The sequence below is a fragment of the Chanos chanos genome, chromosome 13, assembly GCF_902362185.1.
Source record: "Chanos chanos chromosome 13, fChaCha1.1, whole genome shotgun sequence".
Lineage (NCBI taxonomy): Eukaryota > Metazoa > Chordata > Actinopteri > Gonorynchiformes > Chanidae > Chanos > Chanos chanos.
Window position 1 is genome coordinate 22,490,975 of NC_044507.1, and position 25,976 is coordinate 22,516,950.

The window sequence follows — 25,976 nt, forward strand, 5'->3', positions numbered from 1 at the left end:
ACTCCCTCTCTCTGGTCCTCTCCCTCACTCCCTCTCTCTGGTCCTCTCCCTCACTCCCTCTCTCTGTTCTCTCTCCCACGTGTGCCATGGTCACAGCACCACAGAGGAGGGGACAGACTGCAGGCAGGCAGGCCACACCCCTCTCCTGCAGGTCCTACCTCTCCAAGCACACGGTGCCAGTTAAAATACCCTCCCTCACCGCGCACCCCAGCCCGTCAGCAGCACACACTCCCGGCATTCACATGGGACAGTAAACTATTTCCATATGAGCTGCAGTTTTACACACATGGAGAAACGAGAATCCTCTGAAGTGCAGGTGCCATGAGCGCTGTGCTTCTCTTAGAGGAGGCGGGACTTCTGAACGACCACAGAATGACACTGATCCACAGTCATGTTAGAAAAGCCAGGTAATACATGATACATGTGTGTCCTTAATATACAAAATAAAGTTACTCCTTAGTTTGAGATGCATTCAACAATCCATAGTCTAATATTGTTTGCATGGATATTTGGATAAAATCTGATATCAGCATCAAACAAGGATGACAACCAGTACGGTTTGAAACATACACTTAATCACTGGTTTATTTAAATTATTCTTCTCCTCATAGGAGAGAAAATTCATATATATAAAAGAGAACTGGAAACCCTGGCATACGTGAACAGGAAAATCAGGAAATTATTTTGACAACAAAAGCAAACAAACTGAAATGAAACAAAATAAACAAAAAAAGTTGCATCTTCTGTTTCATCTTCACTTTTTGCGTTTTATCACGATTCAGAAAAAAAAAACCCTTTCTGCAGAGTGAGTCTGACCTGCGGTACCAGTCCGACCTGTGGTATCTGACTGCCTTAATGTCCAACTGCTCCCTGAGTTTACTGCTAATTAGCCGTGATGCGTGACGCTGTGTGTCAGCAGACTGCATGTACTGAGCCGTGTTGTTTGGGTTTGAGCTGTTCTGTGTAGTCTATATGTGAATTGCACACCAGATTTCCAACACCTAACTGAGAATGAGACTCTAATGAAGTTTTCCTGCGTGAGGTCTGCGGGGTGGGTGTGCGGGTGGGTTTGCCTGGATGTATGTGTTGTCCAATCCTGCCACCTGTGGCCGTGTGTGAATGTGAATGAGACAGGTATAGTGTTTACCCAATGCTTCCACTCGCCTGGGGAATGCCACATCCCAGTGCTTGCTCCTGTGTTTGTGCATGTGTCTGTGTATGAGTGTGTGTGTGTGTGTGTGTGTGTGTGTGTGTGTATGAGTGTGTGTGTGTGTGTGTGTGTGTGTGTAAGACTCCAGACAGACAGTAATGCTAACAGGGCAGTTCAGTTGGAGAACAGAGATAATCTCTCTATCAGGTAATTAGCAACATGCATGTGCACCAATCTGCAGAAAGCAACCTGTTATATATACTATACTATACTATACTATACTATACTATACTATACTATACTTTTCTCATTAATAGACACTAAAAAAACAGGCATTAATATAATACAGAAAAATGTTTAAAATGGGAGCTCCCTTGTTGATATGTGGGTTGATTTTGACAATTGATTCTTTGTAAATAAATTGTCATGAAGATTAATTTTCTGATTTAGCATTACTAATCATGCTATTAACATTATTGTTAATAAGATGGCGAGTATTGAATGATTATTTTTGTTGAAAAATATTTTTAAAAATGCAAAAAAAAAACGTAAAAAAACCACCCAAAGCCTCGACTAATGCCAAAGTTGTGATGGGTGATAATGAGTCTGTATTGTCAAAAAAGAGTGAGCTTCCTCTTTAAATTATGATTGTAGGATACGGTCTCTGTCACTCTGCTGTCTCACAGTATCTTATTTACAGGACTAAGTGACAGCCGGAGCCCTGCAGGCAGTAAGAGACCAAAACCTGAATGGAGAGAGAGTGTGGTTTAACTCTCATTTGAAAATGACAGTGTTCCAAGCATGGCTGAAAAAATGGCTTTTTTTATCTAAAGTGTTTATTCTTCTTTCAAAGCATGTCTCCCATGCTTTAGCAGATGGCTGATTTGTTTGTGTGATACGCTAGGGCATTCCTCTCCTATTTTAGACACAAGACATATTAATTCATTCTTGCTAGATCGGAGAATGAATAGCGACTTCCTAGTACATTTGATGGAACCAAAAAAACAGGGATGCCTTCTACAAATACGCTGGTCTTCCCCAGGTATAAAATTAAAGTCAACTGGGTTTCCAGTTTAGTTTTGTCGTGTTTTGTTTTTTCCAGGTCTAAATGAACAGGAAAAATGAGCCCCGGCTGCTGGCACAGGGCCATGCACACAGTGCAGATCTGTCACTAGCATTGTGGATACTTAACACTGTCGGTGTTTGAAATCATTTCCAAGTGCCGTCCTTTGTGTACAAGTGTCTTACATACAGTGTACGTACAGCTGACAGTGTCGAGAGGAAAACCATGACCATGCCCCTGGAGCTCAGGCCTCAGACAGGACAGTGGTGAGTCTGGAGTGAACCATGTTGGCACAGTGTGGACTGGTGCTGAGACAGGCTGAGCTGTGCGGTGCGCGGCTAACGCCCCCTAAATGAACATGCCTTTGGGCCACGTGGTAAAGCCATGTGTATGTAATGCCTATCGTTCAGTTCAACACAAACTTTACATCACATAAAGCTGTGGGCTTTATAAAATAATCTCAGATGACCTCAGGGTGAATGTCTGTCTGCCCTCCTGTCTCCTGTCATAGATGTCCTGTGGCCTGTTCTAATGGTGCTCTTATGTACATTTCACACACTACCCTCCACCCTGGGATGCCCCTCCCCTCCCGTCTCAGAGCCACAGTGTAGGAGAGCCACTGGACATGGCTGATCTCATAAACAGCTCTGGTCTCTGAGGCTACACTATTCAGGAACTATGGGATGGGAACAAGCAAGGACCCTGTGACAGAGAGACAGATACATATAAATGTATATATATACACACAAACACACACACACACGTATATACGTATATGTATATGTGTGTGTGTGTGTGTGTGTGTGTGTGTGTGTGTGTTTGTGTGTGTGTATGTATGTATGTGTATATATATATATATATATAAATACACACACACACACACACACACACACATATATATACATACGTACAGTTTATATGTGTGTGTGTGAATGTGTGTGTGTGTATAATTAATATACATATATAATAATAATATAAGTTGACTTTGAGCCCAATATCACTATTTATAGTCTCAAAGGGCTTTACATGTCTATAACAAAGAGAGACAGAGACCGAGAGAGAGAGGCTGACTGCTGCCTGGTCCAGTTTACAGTGTGTGGCTCGGCAGGTTCAGACAGGGTCTGAGAGACGCAGCCGAGCCGTGGTAAACCAGAACCAAATCACCTACACTTCCGCTGGCCTCCCTCACTGGAACCAAAACAGTCTGGTCAAAATACTGCTGTCATTTTGTGCCTGGGTTCTCAGACAGCATGTAAATATAGCAGCACCAGATGGTAGGATAGCCAGAATCTTTAGACAGAAAATGTGAGGGCATAAAAAGCAAGTCAGACAGAGGAAGTGATAGAATGATAGACATGAAATGATGTAGAAAGAACAGGGAGTGAGCAGATAAAGATAGACAAAGAGGAATAAAAGTGAATGTGCAGAGTGTGGCCAAGTGAGAATTGTTTGAGTTGAGAGCTGTTTTCCATAAATCATATGGTGAAGAGGCTATGGCATTGCCCCCCTGAACAGAGAGCAGATCCAGATACAGGATACTGAGGACTTAGGGTAATGTGGTGATAGTGTTGGTGGACAGGAGTGGATGATGATATAGGACTATGAAATATAAAACAGTTGATTAGGTAATGTGTTACATCTCCACTACAGCTCATACAATAGCCCTCACTAGAGAAATATTTTTTCTATCTACGAATGATTGTCTGCCCCTCAAAATGAACACTAATGAACACTCCCTGCCATTTACCAGCTCTTAGTCAACAGGTTTCCTCATTTCACAGTGACCCCCAATGCCTCAGTAGTTGCTTTTGCCCGGACTGTTGAGGGAAATGACTGCATCGGTTCATGTAAAAGCAGAGAGCATTACCAAAGTGTGAAGCACAGAGTCAGTGAAATTATAAAAGTCGGATTAAAGTAAAAAAGAATCACAAATTGTGCATAGGGGAAGGAATTGAATGTAGGGCACCTTATAAATATGACAAATGTCCCCAACTGAGCAATACACCACACAGTCAACACACCACACAGACATTACACCACACAGACAACAAATCACACAGACATTGCACTGCACAGTCAACGCACCACACAGACATTACACTGCACAGTCAACGCACCACACAGACAGTACACTGCACAGTCAACGCACCACACAGAGAATACACCACACAGACATTACACCACACAGACACTACATTACACAGTCAACAGACCACACAGACATTACACTGTACAGTCAAAACACCACACAGACATTACACCACACAGACAACACACTGCACAGACAACAGACCACACAGACAACACACCACACAGACATTGCACTACACAGTCAACGCACCACACAGACAACACACCACACAGAGAATATACCACACAGACATTGCACTGCACAGTCAACGCACCACACAGACAACACACCACACCACACAGACATTACACTACACAGTCAACGCACCACACAGACAACACACCACACAGAGAATATACCACACAGTCAATGCACCACACAGAGAATATACCACACAGACACTACACCACACAGACAACAGACCACACAGACAACACACTACACCACACAGACATTACACTACACAGTCAACGCACCACACAGACAACACACCACACAGTCAATGCACCACACAGAGAATATACCACACAGACACTACACCACACAGACAACAGACCACACAGACAACACACTGCACAGACATCACACTACACAGTCAACGCACCACACAGACATTACACCACACAGTCAATGCACCACACAGACATTACACCACACAGACAACACACCACACAGAGAATATACCACACAGACACTACACCACACAGACAACAGACCAGACAGACAACAAGCCACACAGAGGATACACCACACAGACAACACACCACACAGAGAATTCACCATACGGAGAGTACTCCACATGGAGAATACTCCACACAGACGATAGGTCTGACATTTATGCACTTTGCCTTGTTCAGAATGACACTGAACATGCATCTGTTTTAGGTTGAGTCTTCTCTTTGTTGGCAGTAACCCTGGCAGATGGAGAGAAATGCCACTTGGGCAGTCAGTGTGCATAAAGCCCATCTTCATGTTTGTCGTCTTATTTCTACATGTTGTTGCTTTCCTTCACCTCGTTTGACCTTATATACACTGACCCCTTTACTCCAGTGACAATGGTGAAGTTAAGTATGGTGTGCTACGTCACAAATGCTGTTGCAGAGACTTTCAGGTGTTTGACGTGTCCTGATATGAACCTTTCGGGGGATTTCTCTGGGAAGTGAATCAGTGAGATGAGTTGGCTTCTTTATTGTGGGAATGACAGTAGGCTTTGCTCATTTGCCATTTGGTGGTGTCATTCTTGGGAAATTGCAGTGCTGTGTCTCACTCCTCTTTTTGTGGCTGAAAACTCTGGAGTCTCCTCTAAATCCAATGTTAAAACTATTACAGTTTTCTAAGAGTATTGTTCTGGTAGATAACCACAGCAGGGATTAGTCAGACCTCCTAAAGTTCCACACAATTCTGCCATCAAAGTATGAGAAACTTTTAAACATGCAGCATCAGGATTAATCCAATAAATCCATTTCCATGTTATATAGCCCTATGCTCAAGATGTGATTTCTTCCCTTCATAGGGTGACAGTTATGCAAGACCTTTTTTTTTTTTTTTAAATTTTGAATTCCATCACGTGGGATGCATGATCCTCCTACTCAGAGTCTGCGTCACATTGCAAAAAAGACTAAACAAAGTGGAAAAAAAAAAAAGTATCCCTTTTTTAGCTTGTCCTGTTGAAACATACACAGCTGTGAGATTCCTGCTTACAGCTGGAGGAGGGACACAGTTCACGGGGGGCGCTGCGAGGTCAGGAGGGTCATGGTTCATGAGCCCTGGGGATGACACTACAGTCATTTGTTCTTTTGTCCATCATTTGTCTTTAACTGGTGCTGTGTTTGGCTGTTTTTAATCTACAGTATTGCCTAATGTTCCTATCACATGAAAAGTTAACACCAGTTATCTCTGAAGCACTTCTCAGGGGTTTCTATATAACTCAGCGGTTACAGAGACTAAACATATTTTTCCCCTGAATCCTGTGTTTCTTTGTTACCTGGCAACAGTAATCTCACATTAGGAATTCTGCTCCCAGATTTTTATAATGACAGCTCCATCAAAGACAGCGCCCAACAGTACCCACACGTTACAACCTCAGAAAATTTCCTCTCTTTGACAATGTGTCAGCTCATGACACAAAATAAGACGCCACTCCCCAGTATCCTCTCTGCCAGCATTCTCCTCTCCTTTGTCTCGGACAGCACACACTCTCCAGTCACTGTGGTTTAACAGTCGTAATTAACTTGCTTTTCAGTGTTACTGCCTCTCTACAGGAAACGCTAACCCTTGGATGATTATAGATAATTAAAGTTCTATATGCCTGATAGCCCTTAAGCTATCAACATGTTTTAGCAAGCACTTTACACTCAAATGCCGTGACAGTGCAAGTATTTGTCAGTCACATTTGTTAAACCGCAGACGTAACAGAAAACAAGTTGCTGGATGGAACCACAGATACAGACTTTAAGTTCACACTGTTTCATTGCACTTTAGGTCATTTCATTCCCAGGGTTTTTTTTTTCCAGTGAGTCTTGTTTAAACCAAATCACAGTTTCTTTTTATCTGGAAAGACAAAAATAGTCAGGTTATTTGTTTTATTTTATTGGCTGGTTTGTTTGTTTAACGGGTCCAGCTCGGTTTTACAGACACTGACACTCAAACATTCCTATTTCGCCTTTCCTTTGTTGACCTCCTCCAGAGTGGTCGTCAAATGAAAGGAAAATATTGTATAACATTATGACAATAATAACACCCAGTTCCTAACATACCAATGGTGAGACTAGTTTTCATACTGTGGCATCCTACCCTTCCCCCCTCTAACCACTGCTCCTTCTCTTAAACCTCCAGAGGATGGTCACTGCCCAAATGAAGTACACGGACTCCGCTCAGGCCAGACCACATTTCACACCAAGCGGTCCAACAACACTTTATGCCTCTCAAGATTACTGCCTGGATCCACAACAGGATTTCTGAGACAATGCAGCTCTGGATTATATGGTGATCTCCTCCCTACAAGAAAATTGCGGGGTTTTATAGACACCTTAGACTTATATAGTCAGAGTAAACAAACTGTTTTAACTGTATCAGAAAGACAAGAATGTTGAATACACAAGGGTTATTGTTTTCTCTTACCTTTCACTGCATGTATTTCTGTGTATATCATGGACTTATAGCATAGCTACAAATGTCGATTTTTCTTCTTCATGAATATAAAAATTGTCTCACCAAATTTGTTCATGTCAGTAGGTGAAAAAACTGAGCAATAAATGAAATTTCATGTAAGTGTCAGAAGACAATTTGTGATTGCATTATAAAAAGATCTTAAAAAAACAGCAGCTTTCTGGAGTAACTCACTCTCCCTGTTTCTTTCATTCACATGCTTATAAAAAGAGATAATGATGGGATTTGTCTTTTTTGAGAAGCAAATTCTTTCAGTGAATAAAACCTTTTAACGTTATGGTATGGTGTTTGTGTTTGTGAGATACAAGCCATCCTAAAAAATGAATAATACCTTTTAACGTTATGGCATGGTGTTTGTGTTTGTGAGATACACTCTATCCTAAAACATGAATAAACCCTTATAACCTTATGGCATGGTGTTTGTGTTTGTGAGATACAAGCCATCCTAAAACATGAATAAAACCTTTTAATGTTATGGTATGGTGTTTGTGTTTGTTAGATACAAGCCATCCTAAAACATGAATAAAACCTTTTAACGTTATGGCATGGTGTTTGTGTTTGTGAGATACACACTATCCTAAAACATAAACAGTCAAACGAGTCATAACACCACCTCACATGGAAGAACAGCTTTGTGATCTACACTGGACTGCCACCTACTGGCAATATATATATACAACAACTCTTGGAAAGAAATCTGTTATGAAAGTGGTATTTGATTACACTGACTCCTTGTATGGCCATAGGCTATTTAAATAGGCCATTTAATATCAAAATAACATGAACTCACATATATTAATTTATATTACGTATCAAACGCTTTAAAAAAAATGTGAATTTCTGCAACCATTCGTGTAAAATTTGGCCAAAATGAAAGATGCTTCCTTTTGGTAAAAATTTTATCAGGTTGTGAGTGTCTTGTACTGTGGAAGTGTGATATACTGATTTTTTCTCATGGGCGTATGCTCTGAACACATTTATGGGATATGCATTTACAAATAAGTGTTGTGTGGAACGCTATGGCACAATTTATTTCGACAGACTAGGGCTTCATCCCCAAACAGGACAATGTTATTGTGTTGTAAAACAGAGTCATTTGGCTGCCATCTGACTGACTTTAAACACATGGACACGGATTATATATAAAAGACTGTAAAGCCCAGCAGTTTATAAAGGGCTGAAATAGAGGCTCTTAACTTCGCCACGTTTCTCTGAAACTCCCATACGGGCACTAACGCTTACGCAAAGGCTCTGGAGTCCTGACACAGTCTGTAAATTTCTAACTATCAGTTTGCAGTTCTGAGAGCAGCAGCAACTATTTACAATCACATTATTCTGACCTGTCTGTCTGTTTGTCTGTCTGTTCTACAGGGTTCAAGTTGGGTAAAGTATTACACAGCCAAAAACAGGATGAACAGGATGAAGAATCATCACAAATAAGGCTTTCACACTAACGGTAAAAATGCTCCCTCGCAAGGTTCACCCACTTCGGCATCCTAGAGGAGCTGCACAGCTACCAGTGTGTTTGGTGAACCGTGTAAGCATCTGTTCATCTGGTAAAAATTAGCTGTGCCATCCATATGTGATGGTCTGGTCGAACAGTTCAATCGACTCATCACCCAGCTCACCCTGCACACCTTACATAATTAGCAACACTGGGATCTTCACTTCCCCCTGGTGCAGCTGAGTAGTACTGCTCAGTAGTCAAGATATCTACTGTCCCCACCTGGCTGCCCTTCTGCCATGGATGGAGCTCTGCATGCTGATAGACCTGATTTTAGGTGCCACACTCAGGCCACACTGTGAGTGGCCAGCAGGCTTGAGCTGTGTGCACAGGCTCCAGGATATAGTCTATACACTCACAAGGGAGCATCTGACTGAAGCAGGATCTCAATGTAAGGGAGCACCTGACTGAAGCAGGATCTCAATGTAAGGGAGCACCTGACTGAAGCAGGATCTCAATGTAAGGGAGCACCTGACTGAAGGAGAGGTGGTGCTAAGGTGTGAACTGCAAGGGCCAAGAGGAGAGCAAGTCTCAGTTTACAACTCCAAATGGAAAAGACACTCTATACAAAACTTTCTGTTGACAGGGAGGACCCAGGCAAGGTCCAAGGCAAAATCAGTGATGAGACATGCAGGATTTGACTGTACACTTGTCTGTGGATTGGCACTGCATTAGGACCCTGTGGCTCCTTATCTATGTCAGCTGTATTGAGACCCAACACACACCCCTGAGGTGTCATGCTGTCCAAGGGACCAGGAGGTGTGCCACTCCCCCAGGGGCAGAAACTGTTCTCCCAGTGACTTGGGGCTGGGGCTATTTATATCTATATCTATAAAACTATACTTCTACAACTTCCACAACCACTAAAAATTAAAACCACTAGATTCACACATTCCAACATGTGGCTCAGCTGCCCATACTCTGCTCTCTCTCTAGCACTGGCCCCTGATCTCTTTCCAGTTAAATACCCCATTTCAGACAGGTGCACTCATAGCATGACATTACTTACACACACACGCATGCACACACACACACACAAACAATGTAAATATGTAAATAAACCAAGATCACTTGTCAACTATCACACTATTGATACCACCACTCACTGAACTCACTTTCCTCCAAATAGTATCATGAAAAACATAATATTAAAAAAGGAAAGGTAGTATCAATAATATCAATTTTCCTGATATTTTCGTTCATGCTCTGCTCTTGCGATCTTCTAACCTGTGATAAAACGTTATCATTTATATTAGCGGTAGGAACATCAAATGTGAATCTTTATCAACACTAATGCCCCCCTCAGAATCACTTCAAGTACAGATCCTGTCACCGAAGGACTCAATTCTCGCGAGATACAACGAGAACGTTGCACGTTCTTCATGTTTTGAACTGCGAGAGTTGAACGCAGACTACATGTTTGATTAGTTGATGTTCTCATAAGCTTGTGTGCACTTAATTGCGAATATGCACACTGTTGTCAAACACCACGTCGTATTCCGCACTTCGGTACAGCCGCTGCTTTCATTCAGAAGCGCACAGCAGTTTTGTTCAAATGATAAAGGTAAGTAGTCAGCTACTGTATAGCTGGACAGTTTCGTAACTGTACTCATAACATTGAGGGATATATGCGTGGAACGCATGTTAGCATATCTAAGAGCACAGAGCTTCGTATGGCAAGATGAAATGACATAAATATTCCAAAGAGGACTGCACTTTCATAATCACGGAGGCTAAAGAATGTTTATAGTAACTCGCTGGCAGCCGGAGCCGGCCGGTGCGATAAATGCTGCTTGATCACTTATGAGACAAGGAGGCAAAACTGTCTGACAGACGCTTACTTTCTGTGACATTGTTGAGCCTCCCTGCTTTAATATTGTTCAAGTTAATTTAATTGATCAGGGACTTAAACAGTCGTTGTTAAAACAGGGCATTGTTGGTGAAACGGGCACAGCACAGCTAGATTTTCGCCGATGTTAAACAATTCATTCTCTTTTTAGCTGGCCCAGTTGTGTCTTGTGTGCAAAGATACAGCGTGCTGCCCCCCACCGCTGACGATGAGGAGAAGGCTATGCTTCACAGAATGCTCAGAGTGGACCATGCTGGGGAATACGGGGCAAACCGAATTTATGCTGGCCAGATGGCGGTGCTGGGGCAGACGCAGACACGCCCACTCATACAGGTATAAGTCTCAGCTAGACCAAGACAGACTGCTTAACCTACATTACAAACACAGAACACATTTTTCTGTGGCGGCCTATGGGATTAAGTAAATTATATCAGCCAATGGCTCGCACAGATGCTGCTTGGCAGAGATAGTCTCAGATTAGGCGCGTTAGTGATGTTGCAAGATAAGTGAAGATCCTAGTGGAAAATATGGAAAATTGATATTTTTGATGTAAATTGACAACTGTCTTTACAGGAAATGTGGGATCAGGAGAAGAAACATTTAAATAAGTTTAATGAAGTCCTTGCTGAAAACAGAGTGCGACCTACAGTATTACTGCCTCTGTGGAACATTGCAGGATTTGCTTTAGGTGAGCACACACCCTCAACACACACTACTCCAGTAGTACCACACAAACTTCTGTCCACGTCATGTCTGTGTGATTCCGCACCGGTGAGTCTACATGTTTTGTTCTATCACTTGTACCGTGACAGAATAACTAAAGAGTCACTAATTACTGTTCAAAACCATAAACAATACCCTTTTATGTTTAGTGGTTTTGGTCAGATATGAACAAGACTTCACACAAGACCCACTCATGCCACCAGGCCTCCCACTGGTCTCTCTGAAAGATAATACACAAAAAGTGTATCTGTACTGTCACTTGTGTTAATAATAACTCTACGTTCCGTTCCAGTGGAAGAAAACATGAGACAATGTTGTGTGAACCTAACTGTGTGTGTGTGTGTGTGTGTGTGTTCAGGAGCTGGTTCAGCCTTGTTGGGGAAAGAGGGTGCAATGGCCTGCACAGTGGCAGTGGAGGAGAGCATCTCTGAGCACTATAACAGCCAGATCAGGGCTCTGATGGAGACTGACCCAGACAAATACACAGAGCTTCTGCAGGTGAGCTGTGTCCTGCAAAAGGCCGACCAACTCCAGTCTTATCCAGTAACCATAATCTCAACGAGCAGTTTTCACCGGATTGTAGCTGTAGCCTGGTTCTGAATCTTGAACATGCTGTTGAAGTGTCTGTTCCACAGGAGAACAAACAGTCACATCTGAAGAATAGCTAATGAGGAACTGAGAACCAGTTACCTCCAAAATGATTTCCTGTCTTCTCAACAAAAAGACAATCAAAAAGGACTGGGGAAAAAATAAGTAGTCCAGAAATATATCTGAAAGAGCGTTCTAAATTGAGCCTAGGTTGACGCGCGACAGCGTGTATCTTGAAATGATGCACGGCCGAGTTTATTGATGTTTGGTCTGGTTTATTGTTTTTGATGAAGTGATAATTAATCCGATTATGATAACATTCCTACCGTGCAAGATGGAGGTGCATGTGTTGTTTGAGGCTTTGGTTGTTTGTGAAATTCCAATATGGTCGCGCTCGCTGCGGTCAAAAACCGTATGGCTGCATCCTCTCCAGACACGAGTTCTATTCTAAATTAAAAAGCTTAACAGAGCAGGTGCGGCAGTCACCTGTCTGAATGCATGGGCGTGTCATTTTGCACCTCCATATTGGTTAAGTAGATAAAACATCCAAAATCAAAATAAATGTCTTTAACCATGCAAAACAAATGAAACATCCAATTTATCAAAATAAATAACATCAAATTTTGGCTCCAACAATATCATCAGTTTCTGTGTGTTGAGTATAGCTTACTTCATGGATGCCTTCTTGAACGTGACCACAGTTCTGGGTTTTGCTGCTGAATCTTGTATTTCCAACCAATAGAAATGTAGTGAATGTGGGATAACAGAGACAACCAGGTGTTTTAAAGAAGCCTTATTAAAACTTAACAAATAGATTTAAATTGATTTAAACATGACTGCCATGACAGTTGTGTGTGCTGTATATTATGTCTCTGTTGTGATGTCGTATTTGAGGTGCTGTGTTTTTGAGGGTGTGAATGGATGGTCTGGTTGTAGAGAGGCTGCTAATCTCAGAATCTGTCATTTCTCTCTACCTGTAATGTACAAGCATTTACAACCACAGAAACACAGTTACAGAAGTGGGAGCCCTTATTGATTTAGACAAAAAGTTCACAGTCAGGTCTTCATTTAGACTCCTCCGTTTACACAAGGTTTTCACAGGAGTTAGCCTGCTGTTAAGAGAAGGATAACTGTGCCATCGTTTCTTTTCGTACAGATGATTAAAGAATTCCGTGATGATGAAATGGAACACCATGACACTGGACTGGAGCATGATGCTGAGTCTGTAAGTGCCCGACACGTACATATAACATCAGTTAAATTATATATGTGTAAATATGTATGTGTGTGTGTGTGTGTGCATAGAAATATATATATGTGTGTATACCCTCTCACCCATGTGTGTAGTATACCCTCTCATCCATGTGTGTAGTATACTCTCTCATCCATGTGTGTGGTATACCCTCTCACCCATGTGTGTAGTATACCCTCTCATCCATGTGTGTAGTATACTCTCTCATCCATGTGTGTGGTATACCCTCTCATCCATGTGTGTAGTATACCCTCTCATCCATGTGTGTAGTATACCCTCTCATCCATGTGTGTAGTATACCCTCTCATCCATGTGTGTAGTATACTCTCTCATCCATGTGTGTAGTATAACCTCTCATCCATGTGTGTAGTATAACCTCTCATCCATGTGTGTGGTATACCCTCTCATCCATGTGTGTAGTATAACCTCTCATCCATGTGTGTGGTATACCCTCTCATCCATGTGTGTGGTATACCCTCTCATCCATGTGTGTAGTATACCCTCTCATCCATGTGTGTAGTATACCCTCTCATCCATGTGTGTGGTATACTCTCTCATCCATGTGTGTAGTATACCCTCTCATCCATGTGTGTAGTATACTCTCTCATCCATGTGTGTGGTATACTCTCTCATCCATGTGTGTGGTATACCCTCTCATCCATGTGTGTAGTATACCCTCTCATCCATGTGTGTAGTATAACCTCTCATCCATGTGTGTAGTATAACCTCTCATCCATGTGTGTAGTATAACCTCTCATCCATGTGTGTGGTATACCCTCTCATCCATGTGTGTAGTATAACCTCTCATCCATGTGTGTGGTATACCCTCTCATCCATGTGTGTGGTATACCCTCTCATCCATGTGTGTAGTATACCCTCTCATCCATGTGTGTAGTATACCCTCTCATCCATGTGTGTAGTATACCCTCTCATCCATGTGTGTAGTATACCCTCTCATCCATGTGTGTGGTATACTCTCTCATCCATGTGTGTAGTATACCCTCTCATCCATGTGTGTAGTATACCCTCTCATCCATGTGTGTAGTATACCCTCTCATCCATGTGTGTAGTATACTCTCTCATCCATGTGTGTAGTATACCCTCTCATCCATGTGTGTAGTATACTCTCTCAGCTAAATTATGTTGTCAGTGCTGCTGTAGCATATACTCTCTGTCACGATGTCTTTACTGTCACAAAGCAGTCAGCAGAGTTGCTGTTGAGAGACTAAGACTTTTCCCAAACTGTCGATGTGTGCATGTGACACAGGAGATGGCATGGGGGTCACCAGCATTTCCTCAGTAAGGAAACTACCCACAAATTGTGAATGAAGACAGTGGTGCACCTGTCACTCTAAACATACTACCACTACAAGGATTCCCATAATTCTCTGTTGAAGACACCACACAAAAGCATAAAAAAATACGGGAGTAATTTCTTTGTGTGTCCGTCACCTTTTGTTTTTTATTGTGAGTGCAGGGACACATTTGAAAATGTTAACAGAGGTCTCCCCTTTTCCCTCTGCACAGCCTTGTCAGTCTTTTCCGCTCACCACAAAGTTTGTGTATTCCCAGACTTTGTTTTGCAGCCGGGATCACAGGGTGCTCCTGGTGTGATGGGAGCTTTATCATTCTCAGACTGTTGCAGATCTTTGTGGGGACCATGAGAGTGCAGCCTCTGTCATGTGACTGTCTCTGTCTGTCATGTGACTCATGTGTTTCTTTTTCAGGTTCCTGGATACTGGTTGATGAAGGCCGTGATCCAAGCTGGATGCAAAGCTGCCATCTATGTCTCGGAACGTATCTAGAACCAAAAATACACTGTAGAGACGCATTGGTCTCATCTTATGTATATATTACTTTTATGTGACGAAACTGCTTCGGTGAATTTCCTAATGCTTTTCTGTGAGGCATTAAAAACATTCTTCGAAGTTGACATGTGAGTTCCTCCTGTATGTTCCATTTTTCCCCTACAGAAAAGTTCATTTATTTAGGACAGTTGTACCGTTCATGTAGACATTTGATGTAGCACTATACTGATGCCTAATGTTTGAGTATAGAGGTTATTCTCAGGTCAGTGATGAGTCGCCTTCCTATGTAGTGCCACTAGAGGGCAGTCATACACAAGCATCTGTTTATGCAGTTAGGCAGCTGTGAAGTGATATTAGTGTTCTTTTAGCAATTAAAAAGTACCTTTAAGAAGCCAATAAACTGTAACATTCATAGAAAAAATAATAAAGTAATGTGAGCTGATGTGTTTTAGGAAACATATTTCTGCAGGTCAATGCTGAATATTCAAAATGTCATGTTCAACCGTGGTGCTTTACATACACAGCGTGTTGGCCCCAGTATGAGGCTGGCTGTGATAGTCAGTGTAATGGAGTCTACAGAATGAAAACACAGGGAGCAGCTGGCTGGGAGGCCCGTGTGTGTGTGTGTGTGTGTGTGTGTGTGTGTGTGTGTGTGTGTGTGTGTGTGTGTTTTGAGGTGTGGGAGAGCACTGCCTTTGCGCGGTTCCCATGGCCTGACGTCAGTGCTAGCTCGTTACAGGCTATCAGCACCGAGACTCATGGGGACCAGTATACAGTCAAACCTCCCCTGGGCCACTACAGAAATTCTCAGGAAGTGACATCACTCCATAAGGAAGCACAGCCGAACAACAACTGACATGTTGGCATTTTCAAACAATGCTGCTTTTGAAGTGGGCTCTTAAAAAAGCCATAAAATGCACCCTTACATTTTTATATGAACTGCTCTACACACAGAGGTCCTGTGGCGGGCTTCTGTCCTCAGCTCTCTGCAGTCACATCCCAGCAGGCACATTCTCTGGAAACATTTGGTTTGGCACTCACTTAACTAGGGGCAGAGCCACTGTAGAAAGGAGAGAGAGAAAGAGAGAGAGAGTCTGAGTGATGCAATCTTTGTGTAACCAACAGTACACATCAGCCCATAGTTTTCATAACTTTCCATGTGTCTCCCTTTGTTTCACAAATGGTTTAAGTAGTTCCTTTAGTACTGGAAGCGTGGATATCTTTTGCGAGGTAGTTGCTTTTTCTACATAAAGAGAAAGCTTGTTATGCCACTGTGAGGAGGCAGAGAACAATGTCCTTTTGTTCATTAAGGGGTCCGTTTGTTTCCTGATTTGTCTGTAAGCATTATTGTCCTCTTCATCTTTGTGTATGAGCGGAGACAGATTCATCAGGGAACACTGCATTAGTCATGCGGTGCAAACGTATCCTAAGACGTGTGGGCTGAGTTTTCAGTCGTGTTGCTCAATGCCTTTGTAACCGTTCTGTGAGAAAAGGGTATCCACTTCAGCCTGTATGTTCATGCCCTGGGTGTTGCTTGAAAGTTTATTCCCAGGGTTTGTCTTTTTTGGTTAAATTGTTCCCGCTGCCTTTGACAGCATGTGGACATCTCTTTGCTGTTGTTATTTTTCTCTCTTTTGTCCTTTTTAAACCTTTCTTCCCAAAGTTTTGTCTGGAAACCTTAGTTATATCTCTGATATTCATTTCAATTCTGTAATGCATTTATTTTATAATACACCTTGTCACGAAGCAGCTTTGCAGGGCACCAGGCCTTAAAGTGACTACCAGTGAACAAGCCTGAGGTGTCAGTGGCAAGGAAAAACTTGGTAGGGCTGAAATAGGAGGTTTCTTGAGAGGAACCAAGACTCGACAGGGGGAGCCCCCCCTCCTCTGGCTGCCATTGGCTTGTTAGAGTATAATCATTAGTCTAGCATAGGGAGTGGGCCTACATATGAAAACAGAAATGAGAAATGAGACACTATTATTCTGAACTCTATGAAAAAGGCCTGCACAGCCTTCTTCATTATTAATACTCTCTTCTTCTGGTTACTGAGGGCATGACCAGGAGAGTGATTCACACTGGCCGGACATGTGATGAGAGACCGTGTCTGTTAAAAGAGGACGTTCTCAGTGTTCCAAACACTCCTCTGTCTCCTCAAGACAGACGTTGGTCTCGAGACACACTCAGAGCCAAATCAGACACACCACTTCATCTCTGTGTGCAATCGCCTGGGGAAAATTTCACGTAATATCCAGCTGAAACCAGCAGTGGCATTGTGAGCTGAAGGAGTACTGAGTTTTGTGTAGTCACATCTTGCCGTAGTTAAGGTGTTTCTGGACTGGGCAGGGCAAGTGAAAAACATCTTGAAATATTAATTTAAGAAGTACTCACTAAATGAGCACTGTAGGAACGCAAAACTGTCTGTAACTTCTTGTTAAGGTTCCTGTTTTGCTGATAACAGAAGTCAGTTCCCTTATGCAGCATAAAGGGCACTGTTGAGCTGAGTGAGTCTGGACTGTCAACTGGTCCACTGTGAGGAAATCCCTGTGAACTCTGACCTTGTCCTCTTTAAGAGTCACAGGGGTCTATCTGGCTGTGTGGCGTTAGTCTGTAGCATGTCATTCATATAAGGGTCTGTGTGCATGTGTATATGTGGTGTGTTGTGGGTTTTTTTTAAACCTTAAATGCTTTGGTAGAGGTGTGGTTCTCTCTGTCTAGTCGGTTCACTGCTCTGCTGTGAGGCTGATATTCTTAGGCTAAAGCTGACAATGAGTCATTCATTGAATTCATGTTTTGCATGAATTCGAACACAGAAGCTGTTCTCAATACCGGAGGATTTACGGAGAATTAGTAAACACACATTACACTCTGTGGATCCACAGGTGTTGAACCGGCTTTTCAGTTTGCTTATCAGACAAGTTTCCAGCTTAAAGAGATAGGAAAACTATCCACTGACAGAAGTGAGCAGAGTTGAAGAAACGCAGGAACATGAACCAGGTGGATATTATGACAAAACCATAAGAGCCTCTCTTTTCTCCCACTCTGCCGAGGTGCCCGTGTGTGGGATCAAAGGTTTGTGGTAGGTCAGCGCAGGCCTAATTATGGCACAGATTCCCACTGGGACATTTGTGTTGTTTCCTTAAGTTACTCAGTGGAGTCTTGTTTGGTTTACAGAAACCACGCCCTCACTGAAATAATCTCTGATAATTATTTATCCCATATATGTTACTCCGGAAATTTACGCACCACTGTTAACCCTGGTCACACTGGTACTGAGTCAGAAGAGATCTGCTGTAGTTGTCCTAACAATTGTCTGCAATAAACAGTTTACACTGCTCAGAAAAAGAGAGGGACTGATCAGGATGTTCGTTATTTTCTCGTTTTCTCATCACTCGTTACTTGTCCTGTGTAATGATTGTTTTAGACCGGTGTGCTGTACTGACAGTGTGATAGTCATCTCTGTGCTGAGGTTGTGTGTCTCTTTAAGAGAGGGAGGGGTGAGGGGAGTGACTGGTCTTAGGGATCTGAACGCCTCTCTTTTTTTAAAACAGAAATTCCTCTCTCAAGAGTTTGGCATTTCCTCTGAGCTCACACTCACACAGAGAGAGTCCGCTTCTCTTTCTCTCATTTCACAGGGTCCTCACGACAACAAAACGAGGGGGGAATTTTTAAACACTCTGAGAGGAATACACGTCACCTCAGCAACACACAGCACCAGTCTGAACTGTGTAGAGAAGTTTACCTCACTTGGAACTCATAAAGAGCAGAAAAGGACTGTTTGATTTGACTTCTGTATGAGAGAGTGGAGGAGAACATCAACTTAGCTTTGTCTCCAGTGGCTGGAAGGCTAGTTCAGCAGGATGGGCTAGCCTTCCACTGCCACCAGACTGTGCGCTGAGGGCTGGACCGGACCGCCGCAAGGAGAGAATGACTGTATATACTCTGAACCTCAGGGTGTTCTGGCCACTGGTCATCTGTGTATGCACTGCTCTTCTGCTGCTTCACCATCTGGCTCTCAGAGGAGTGGACGACAGAGGAGATGGATGCTCTGAACAGGCACCGGAGGCCATTGCGTTGTTTAAGTACTTCATGGTTTTCCTTCTGTGTTGTATCTTTTTCAGATTCTGTTCGATTAAGCCTGGACCTACTAAACGGGACTTCCACAAGGCCCCGGAGGGCCCGGGTAAAATACTTATTCCCAAAAAAGATCTTCTGGAGGATCACTATGAGAGGTTTGTCCGTCTCTCCCCACACGTCCTGGGACACAGCAAAGCACATGTAGCTAAGCTGGTGAGTGAGTTGGTGAGGGCGGGTCGCACTGACGGGCCACCCGAGTCCTCGCTGGCCTTCCGTGGCGACTTCATTCAGATCGGTAGCTCTTATGAGGAGCACAAGGTAGGCGCTCCAGACTGCTTTGATATCCTGGTTCCGTTGCGACTGCCCCGTGGCCTGACCCTTGACCCCCGTGTTTGGACCGACGGACGCAAAGGACCGCCACTATGCACGCTTGAGACGCCGCGCAAGTCAGAGTGGACGCGACGCCACAAGGCCTTTGCCGACGCCTTCCTGCGTTTGAACACAGAGGTGCACAGGCTGAGTCCGGACTGCGTGCTGCGTTGGTTCTACACCGCGGCACAGCGTTGCTTGTCCTCAGTGCGGTACCACTTTGAGCAGCGCTGCACCCTGGACCTGGCGCTGAGTGACGAGCAGCGCGTGCTGCTTCGCCTCACGCCCCGCTCCGACTACGTCTGCTGCCACTTCTCCATGGGCGTCCGCCTGATCCCCGCCCTGCCTCTGGCCGACGGGGCGTTCCTGGTGGCGGCAGGGCCGGGCCCTTTATGTGGGAAGGACCTGTGGACGGTCTATTTCCCCAAGCAGGAGCAGAGGCTGCTGGGCTGGCTGAAGGGTAGGCTCCCCTCTGGAACCTGTCACCTCAAGTGCCTGCAGCTGCTGAAGGAGATCCGTGACCTCGGTGGCCAAACCCTGGACCAGCAGGCACGGGCAGAGTGGAAGGGAGTGCTCTCCTCTTACACCCTGAAGACAACCTGGTTGCGCCTCCTGCTCAGTACGACCTCAGAGGCCTGGGAGGAGCGCCATCTAGTGGACCGGCTGGAGGACTTGCTGCGCTGCCTGAGGGAGAGCCTACAGAACCGGACTCTCCTCCACCTCCTCTTAGGGGGAGACGGCAGACTTTTGCCAGAATCCATATCTTTGCCCAAGCTTGTGAAGGAGACGGCGCCCTCAAACCTGTGGGCAGGGTACAGTCCAGTGGCTCTTGACCTGGTCGCCGCCCGGCTAGCCTACACCTGGACCCACCTGCCCCGCCTCGTCCGCCTGGCACGGCCACAGAAGAGCAGCCTGGCACGAGGCCTGCGCTGCCAACATGCTGAGCTTGAGTAGACGTGGTTTGTTTTCAGCACGAGACCACACACATTCAGTCACGTTTCAGGATTAGTGTCACCTTTCAGAGTCTTGGGTAGGATTCCTTACAGAGACAACAATGTCATTAGGCCTTTTTGTGCTCTGCTATTGAACAGAGTTTGAGCTTGAATATTGTTTGTACAGGAAGTGACCTCATCTAAATTGGACCGCCATATGTTTGTTTTTCATGCCATTGTCATGCAGTCAGGTACATATAAATCTATCACTTCAAATTGTGATAGATTTTGCAGGATTGTGGGGTTTTTTTTTGTTTTTGTTTTTTTTTTTGTAATTGTTGCACTATCGCGGTTGGTCAAATTGAGCAAACCAAAAAGTACGAAACCAAAGAACTTGAAAGAGTGTGGTATAGTAATGTTGTAATGTTGTGTAACTTAGCGACTTGGCCACTGAAGGGAGTCCGTGTCTGTACTGTAACACAGTGCTGATAAGGGACATGATAATTACAGGATCCACTGTTACATCAAAAGCCTAATTGCTGTTTTCCTCTCTGTTTTATGGCAGTTAGAGGAAACTGTTCACAATCAGTCATCTGAATCCCATGTATTAAAGAAATTCATCCAGACAACAGTGCTGGACGGTTTTGAGCCGTTATTGAGTGGGCTCTGGGAAGGTTAAGTTCCCTGAGTTCTTGGTTTGGGGAATACTGCTGCAGTGGCAGATGGTCTCTTGAGGTTTTAGTGGCTGTAATGCTTCCTGTCCATCTCTCTACCTCAGATCCTCCTTTACACAGAGAGGTGTGACTGTATGGGTCTGACTCAGTGTCACCATGAAGTAATGGTTCCTGAATAACACAGTGCTGATTTCTGAATGCTTTTTTTCCATACTTACCTCAAGAGTGCAACAGTTCCTGCTCAATTTCCTTTTTATAGAGGACCACGAGGAATAAGCTATCCATACCCTGAAACAGTCAGGTTTTATTGCCACTGCTAAAAACCTGAAAGCTGGCACAGTCTAAGATGAATCATTTTGTCTGGGGATACCTTTTGATCCAGTTGATTGAACAGTTTGTGAGATAGTGTGAGATTTCAGTGAGGTTTAATGAATGAGTTTTCTCAGACTATGCAGCTATAACCTCTTAACCTGCCACTTTGCAACTCATTTAGTGATGCTGCTACACATATGCTTTGTTCTGTCACAGATATAAATGTTCAAGGAGAATGTGTAATTCAAGGTTAGGGATAAATCCTGAGCTGGAACATATGCTCCGCTTGGTTTAAAACCGCTCTGGTTTTTCTTTGTTTTGTTTTGTTTTTGTTTTTTTCATGCGTTGAGACACTCTCAGCCTTGGCCTTTCTGCATCACCTGCTTGCACATGCACGCTTTTACACGGGCCTCCTGTTGCCGTGGAGACGTCATGTCTCGGTCTGGGCTTACTCGTCCTGCGTTTGATTGGTCCGACTATTTGATTGCTTTGCTGGATGGGCTTCACAGAGACAGGGCTGGAGTCTGTATTGATCAGATTTTATTTGTCTGAATAACCCCCTCCCCTACCGTGTTTCCAGGGAGGAGAGATTTCCCTGTCATCCATTTGAACCAGTCTGGGCTTGCAAAGGGAACTGTGATAATGAGCCACCCAAAGCAGACAAGGCTTTTAATGTTCCCACCCTCCTCTGTATCCCTGTGCACAGGCTCCGTGCTGCACTGCTCTTTCCTTATTTCAGCTGTTCTCTCATGTCTTTGCCAAAGGCACGAAAAGAAGAACGGAATATAAAATACAGAAGTGAGAAAGACAACTTAGTAACCACCCCCCTCAAAAGGAAACAGAGGAAACACACACCAAAAAAAATCCAAAGGAAGAGTACATTGTACATATCAGATCACCTAGTGTGAATGTGTGTGTGTGTATGTGTGTGTGTGTGTGTGTGTGTGTGTGTGTGTTTAAGGAAGGTACTCTATTTGAATGCATCTATTTTTATTTTTTGTAAAGAAGGGTATTAGTCTGTATGTTGTAAAACACACAGTTACTCTTCATGTACACAAAATTAAGTACAATAACAAAAGAGGCCTTTTTTTTAAAAAATATGTCCAGTTTATTTAAAATGTACATTAGGTCTTGCCCAAGTTTTCAAATAAATTTGTATTTTGGATTACTTTGGTTGTGTTTAGTTTTGTTTGTTTGTTTGTTTGTTTGTCCCAATATAACACACGAGATACTTACTGACAAAGATAATAAAAACCGGCCATCATTTACTGTGATAAAAAACAATGAGAAAACACTCCTCATATCTCAGTGCATCCTCTGATCACACAGTGATGTGTAGTACTGTATCATTTGTGCTTTTAAAGATTGAAATACGTGTATGTTATTCGAACAGTGAGTAAAACATGAAGAGTGTTTACCATTGCAAGGTTGTGTATGGGGCAGAGTCACAAACAGGAAGAGGAAGTGTGACACACTGGGCCCGTCTGCCACACGACGGGAAATGAAAAATGAGAAGATGAGAGAGACATGTGCGCAGTCTTTATTTGCCTCTTCAGATAAATGTTTTTCTATCAGAGAGTCAACACCTGTCTTTATTTGTTGAAACACAAAAGTACCTCAAGATGTCAATAACTGAACAAATACTGGTCATGAAAAACCAGTAACAAATGTATTTACTGATCTGGTTTTGTGCACATTGTATTATTTTCAGTATCATTGTATCTGGGACTGCGATGTGGTGTCATTTTTTCTCAGTCACACTGTTAATGTGATGATCTTTCCATCCTCTCCATGCCTGCTCTGTACACAGCTGTGACAGGGAGAGAGACAGTGTGAGTGAGGAGCAGTGTCCACCCTGTGACTGCAGGACCTGGTCTAGTTCCCTGTGATTATGGTTTAGTTCCTCTCCACAGTGGACCCTCTCTGAGGCAGAGGCCTGCCGAAAACTATTACTGCTGGAGCCTGTGGTTGATTCTTTTATTTGTTTATTTATTTTAAACTTTTATATTTACAGCACTAATTGTAACAGCAGTGGAGACAACTGTTTTTTTTCCAGTAATGTTTTTTTCTAGGACCATTGCATTTATTTTAATGTGTAATGTCAAACAACTTGCTATCAGATATTTATATTTGAACAAAACAAAAGCAAACAACAACAAACCAGAAGAAAACAAAAGGACAATTCTTTTTACTGAGGTTGTTTCAGACCTGTTTATTCCACATTGTCTGTAGGTTAAATCTGTGAATATCTCACCTCAATATCTTCGGCCTTTCGTTATGTAAATGTAAAAATGTGAATATGTAATATCTGTCACTTCATAAAAACATCCCCAGTGTGTGGAAGCATGTTCACGTAACAGTGAAAGCAGAAGATGTTTGAAATTGCCAACACTAGAGGTCAGTAAAAGTCTGCCTTTAGTGTTTTGTCACTATTTGTCTGTTCAACAGGTGTTCTGCAGAACTGATCTATCTATCTATCTATCTATCTATCTATCTATCTATCTATCTATCTATCTATCTATCTATCTATCTATCTATCTATCTATCTATCTATCTATCTATCTATCTATCTATCTATCTATCTATCTATCTATCTATCTATCTATCTATCAGTAAACTGATCTTCCATTAATATGGGAGATATATGAGATTGACATGAAATCAGACATGTTTTCAGTGCATGTGTCTTTCTATCGCCTCAGTGAAATGCTCAGATCTGATTTCTGCTCTGATCTGAGACGTGTCAAATGATTAATTAACTGTTTTGATTGTTATCTGTTTTCAGTTATATGGATTATATCCTTATTTCCACATTTTGTATTTAACAGTGCTGGATAGGAGAGCAGAAGTTACTGTTGTGACCCATGGCCTGTTTGCCAGACTACTCTCCACACACAGAGTCTCTGAATGAAAACTTATTTTTAACTTCACTGTAGTCCGTTCTCTCAAGTTATAGATTTCCACCAACATTTAGTTTATCTTCAACATCTTTCCTGCACCCTTAACACACAATGTATATAGTGTAAACAGTTAAATGTGTGTGACTCCTACAGCAATACCTGTCTTTTACATAGTTTAAATTATGTTACTACCACTGTAACAAATCCTAGTTTGTCCATATTGGCTTTTGCTGCATAGAGTCGTTTGACTTTTATGTTAGAATCTTGTGTGTGTGTGTGTGTGTGTGTGTGTGTGTGTGTGTATTATTGTTGCTGTTACACAGAGAGGGAGTAGCAGGTGGCAGCTTCCTAGACTGACTCCTGTAAACTTCCTGCGTGTGTTGCCGTGGCAGCAATTACCCTATTCACCTGCCATCCGCCTGTTTCCCTCAGGTTTCCCCCTCTCCCTCTCTCTCCCTCTCTCTCTCTCTCTCTCCCTGTTCTCTCCCTCTCTCTCCCTCTCTCTCTCTCTCCCTCTCTCTCTCTCTCTCTCTCTCTCTCTCTCTCCCTGTTCTCTCCCTCTCTCTCTCCCTCTCCCTGTTCTCTCTCTCTCCCCCTCTCTCTCTCTCTCCCTCTCCCTCTCTCTCTCCCTGTTCTCTCTCTCTCTCTCTCTCTCTCTCTCGCTCTCGCTCTCCCTGTTCTCTCCCCCTCTCTCTCCCTGTTTTCTCTCTCTCTCTCTCTCTCTCCCTGTTTTCTCTCTCTCTCTCTCTCTCTCTCTCCCTGTTCTCTCTCTCTCTCTCTCTCTCTCTCTCTCCCTGTTCTCTGTGTGTATGTGTCTGTCACTGAGAGAACAACAGGTAGTTGTAGGCAGCGGCTGGCGTTGTGAAATGGGGCTGGCAGGAGCAGGAGAGGAACGCTCATAACAGATTTGATACCCATCAGTGCTTCTGCAAACCTGGATGACTCATTGGTCTGTGTGAGAAACGCACGATAGAGAGGAAGGGAGGAGGGCGACCATGCTCTCAGGGGAAACAGAGAGAGAGCTTTACTGAAGTCTGGGCAAGACTGGAAACAGAGAGGAGAGGAAGGAGAGAGAGAGAGAGAGAGAGAGAGAGAGAGAGAGAGAGAGTGTGTATCTGGGTAGGTGGGGTTCAGAATGATGGGGGGGAGGGGGAGATAGACAAACGAGAAAGAGAGAGAGAAACAGACAGAAAGACAGGGAGAGAGAGAGAGAGAGAAAAACGAAGAGAGAGAGAGAGAGAGAGAGAGAGAGAGAGAGAGAGAGAGAGAGAGAGTATGGGTGGTTGTTGTTGTTTGGCTCTGTGAGGACGATGCTGAGCACACCTTTGGAGCAGACTTGGGGAAGAGGAAGATGAGGCTGTGGTGAAACTTTGTCACTGAGATTAAATCAGAGCGTGAGGGTTCTTTTTTATCTCCGCTCTGTTTTTGTGGGAGAAAGTGGAAGCAGATGAGCAGCGTGATGTGGCTGGAGACTGAGG

General features: G+C 43.4%; 2 protein-coding genes across 2 annotated transcripts; both read left to right on the forward strand.

The window, feature by feature from the left end:
* Positions 1-11,072: 11,072 nt before the first annotated feature.
* Positions 11,073-15,268, forward strand: LOC115826796 (5-demethoxyubiquinone hydroxylase, mitochondrial-like). The gene is made up of 5 exons (XM_030790696.1): positions 11,073-11,198; positions 11,439-11,553; positions 11,947-12,086; positions 13,333-13,401; positions 15,156-15,268. Exons 1-5 carry the CDS (start codon positions 11,088-11,090, stop codon positions 15,231-15,233), a joined length of 513 nt encoding a protein of 170 aa, XP_030646556.1. The 5' UTR covers positions 11,073-11,087; the 3' UTR covers positions 15,234-15,268.
* A 3,893-nt stretch (positions 15,269-19,161) lies between these two features.
* itpripl2 (ITPRIP like 2) lies at positions 19,162-20,634 on the forward strand. Its single transcript, XM_030791002.1, has one exon. It carries the CDS (start codon positions 19,162-19,164, stop codon positions 20,632-20,634), a length of 1,473 nt encoding a protein of 490 aa, XP_030646862.1.
* The last annotated feature ends 5,342 nt before the right edge of the window (positions 20,635-25,976 follow it).

Bases quoted from the DNA above. Each gene is read 5' to 3' on its own strand.
- LOC115826796 (XM_030790696.1), top strand. From the start codon at position 11,088: ATGCTTCACAGAATGCTCAGAGTGGACCATGCTGGGGAATACGGGGCA. The intron at 11,199-11,438 runs GTATAAGTCTCA...CTGTCTTTACAG, and splicing joins AGACACGCCCACTCATACAG to GAAATGTGGGATCAGGAGAA. The intron at 11,554-11,946 runs GTGAGCACACAC...GTGTGTGTTCAG, and splicing joins CATTGCAGGATTTGCTTTAG to GAGCTGGTTCAGCCTTGTTG.
- itpripl2 (XM_030791002.1), top strand. From the start codon at position 19,162: ATGACTGTATATACTCTGAACCTCAGGGTGTTCTGGCCACTGGTCATC.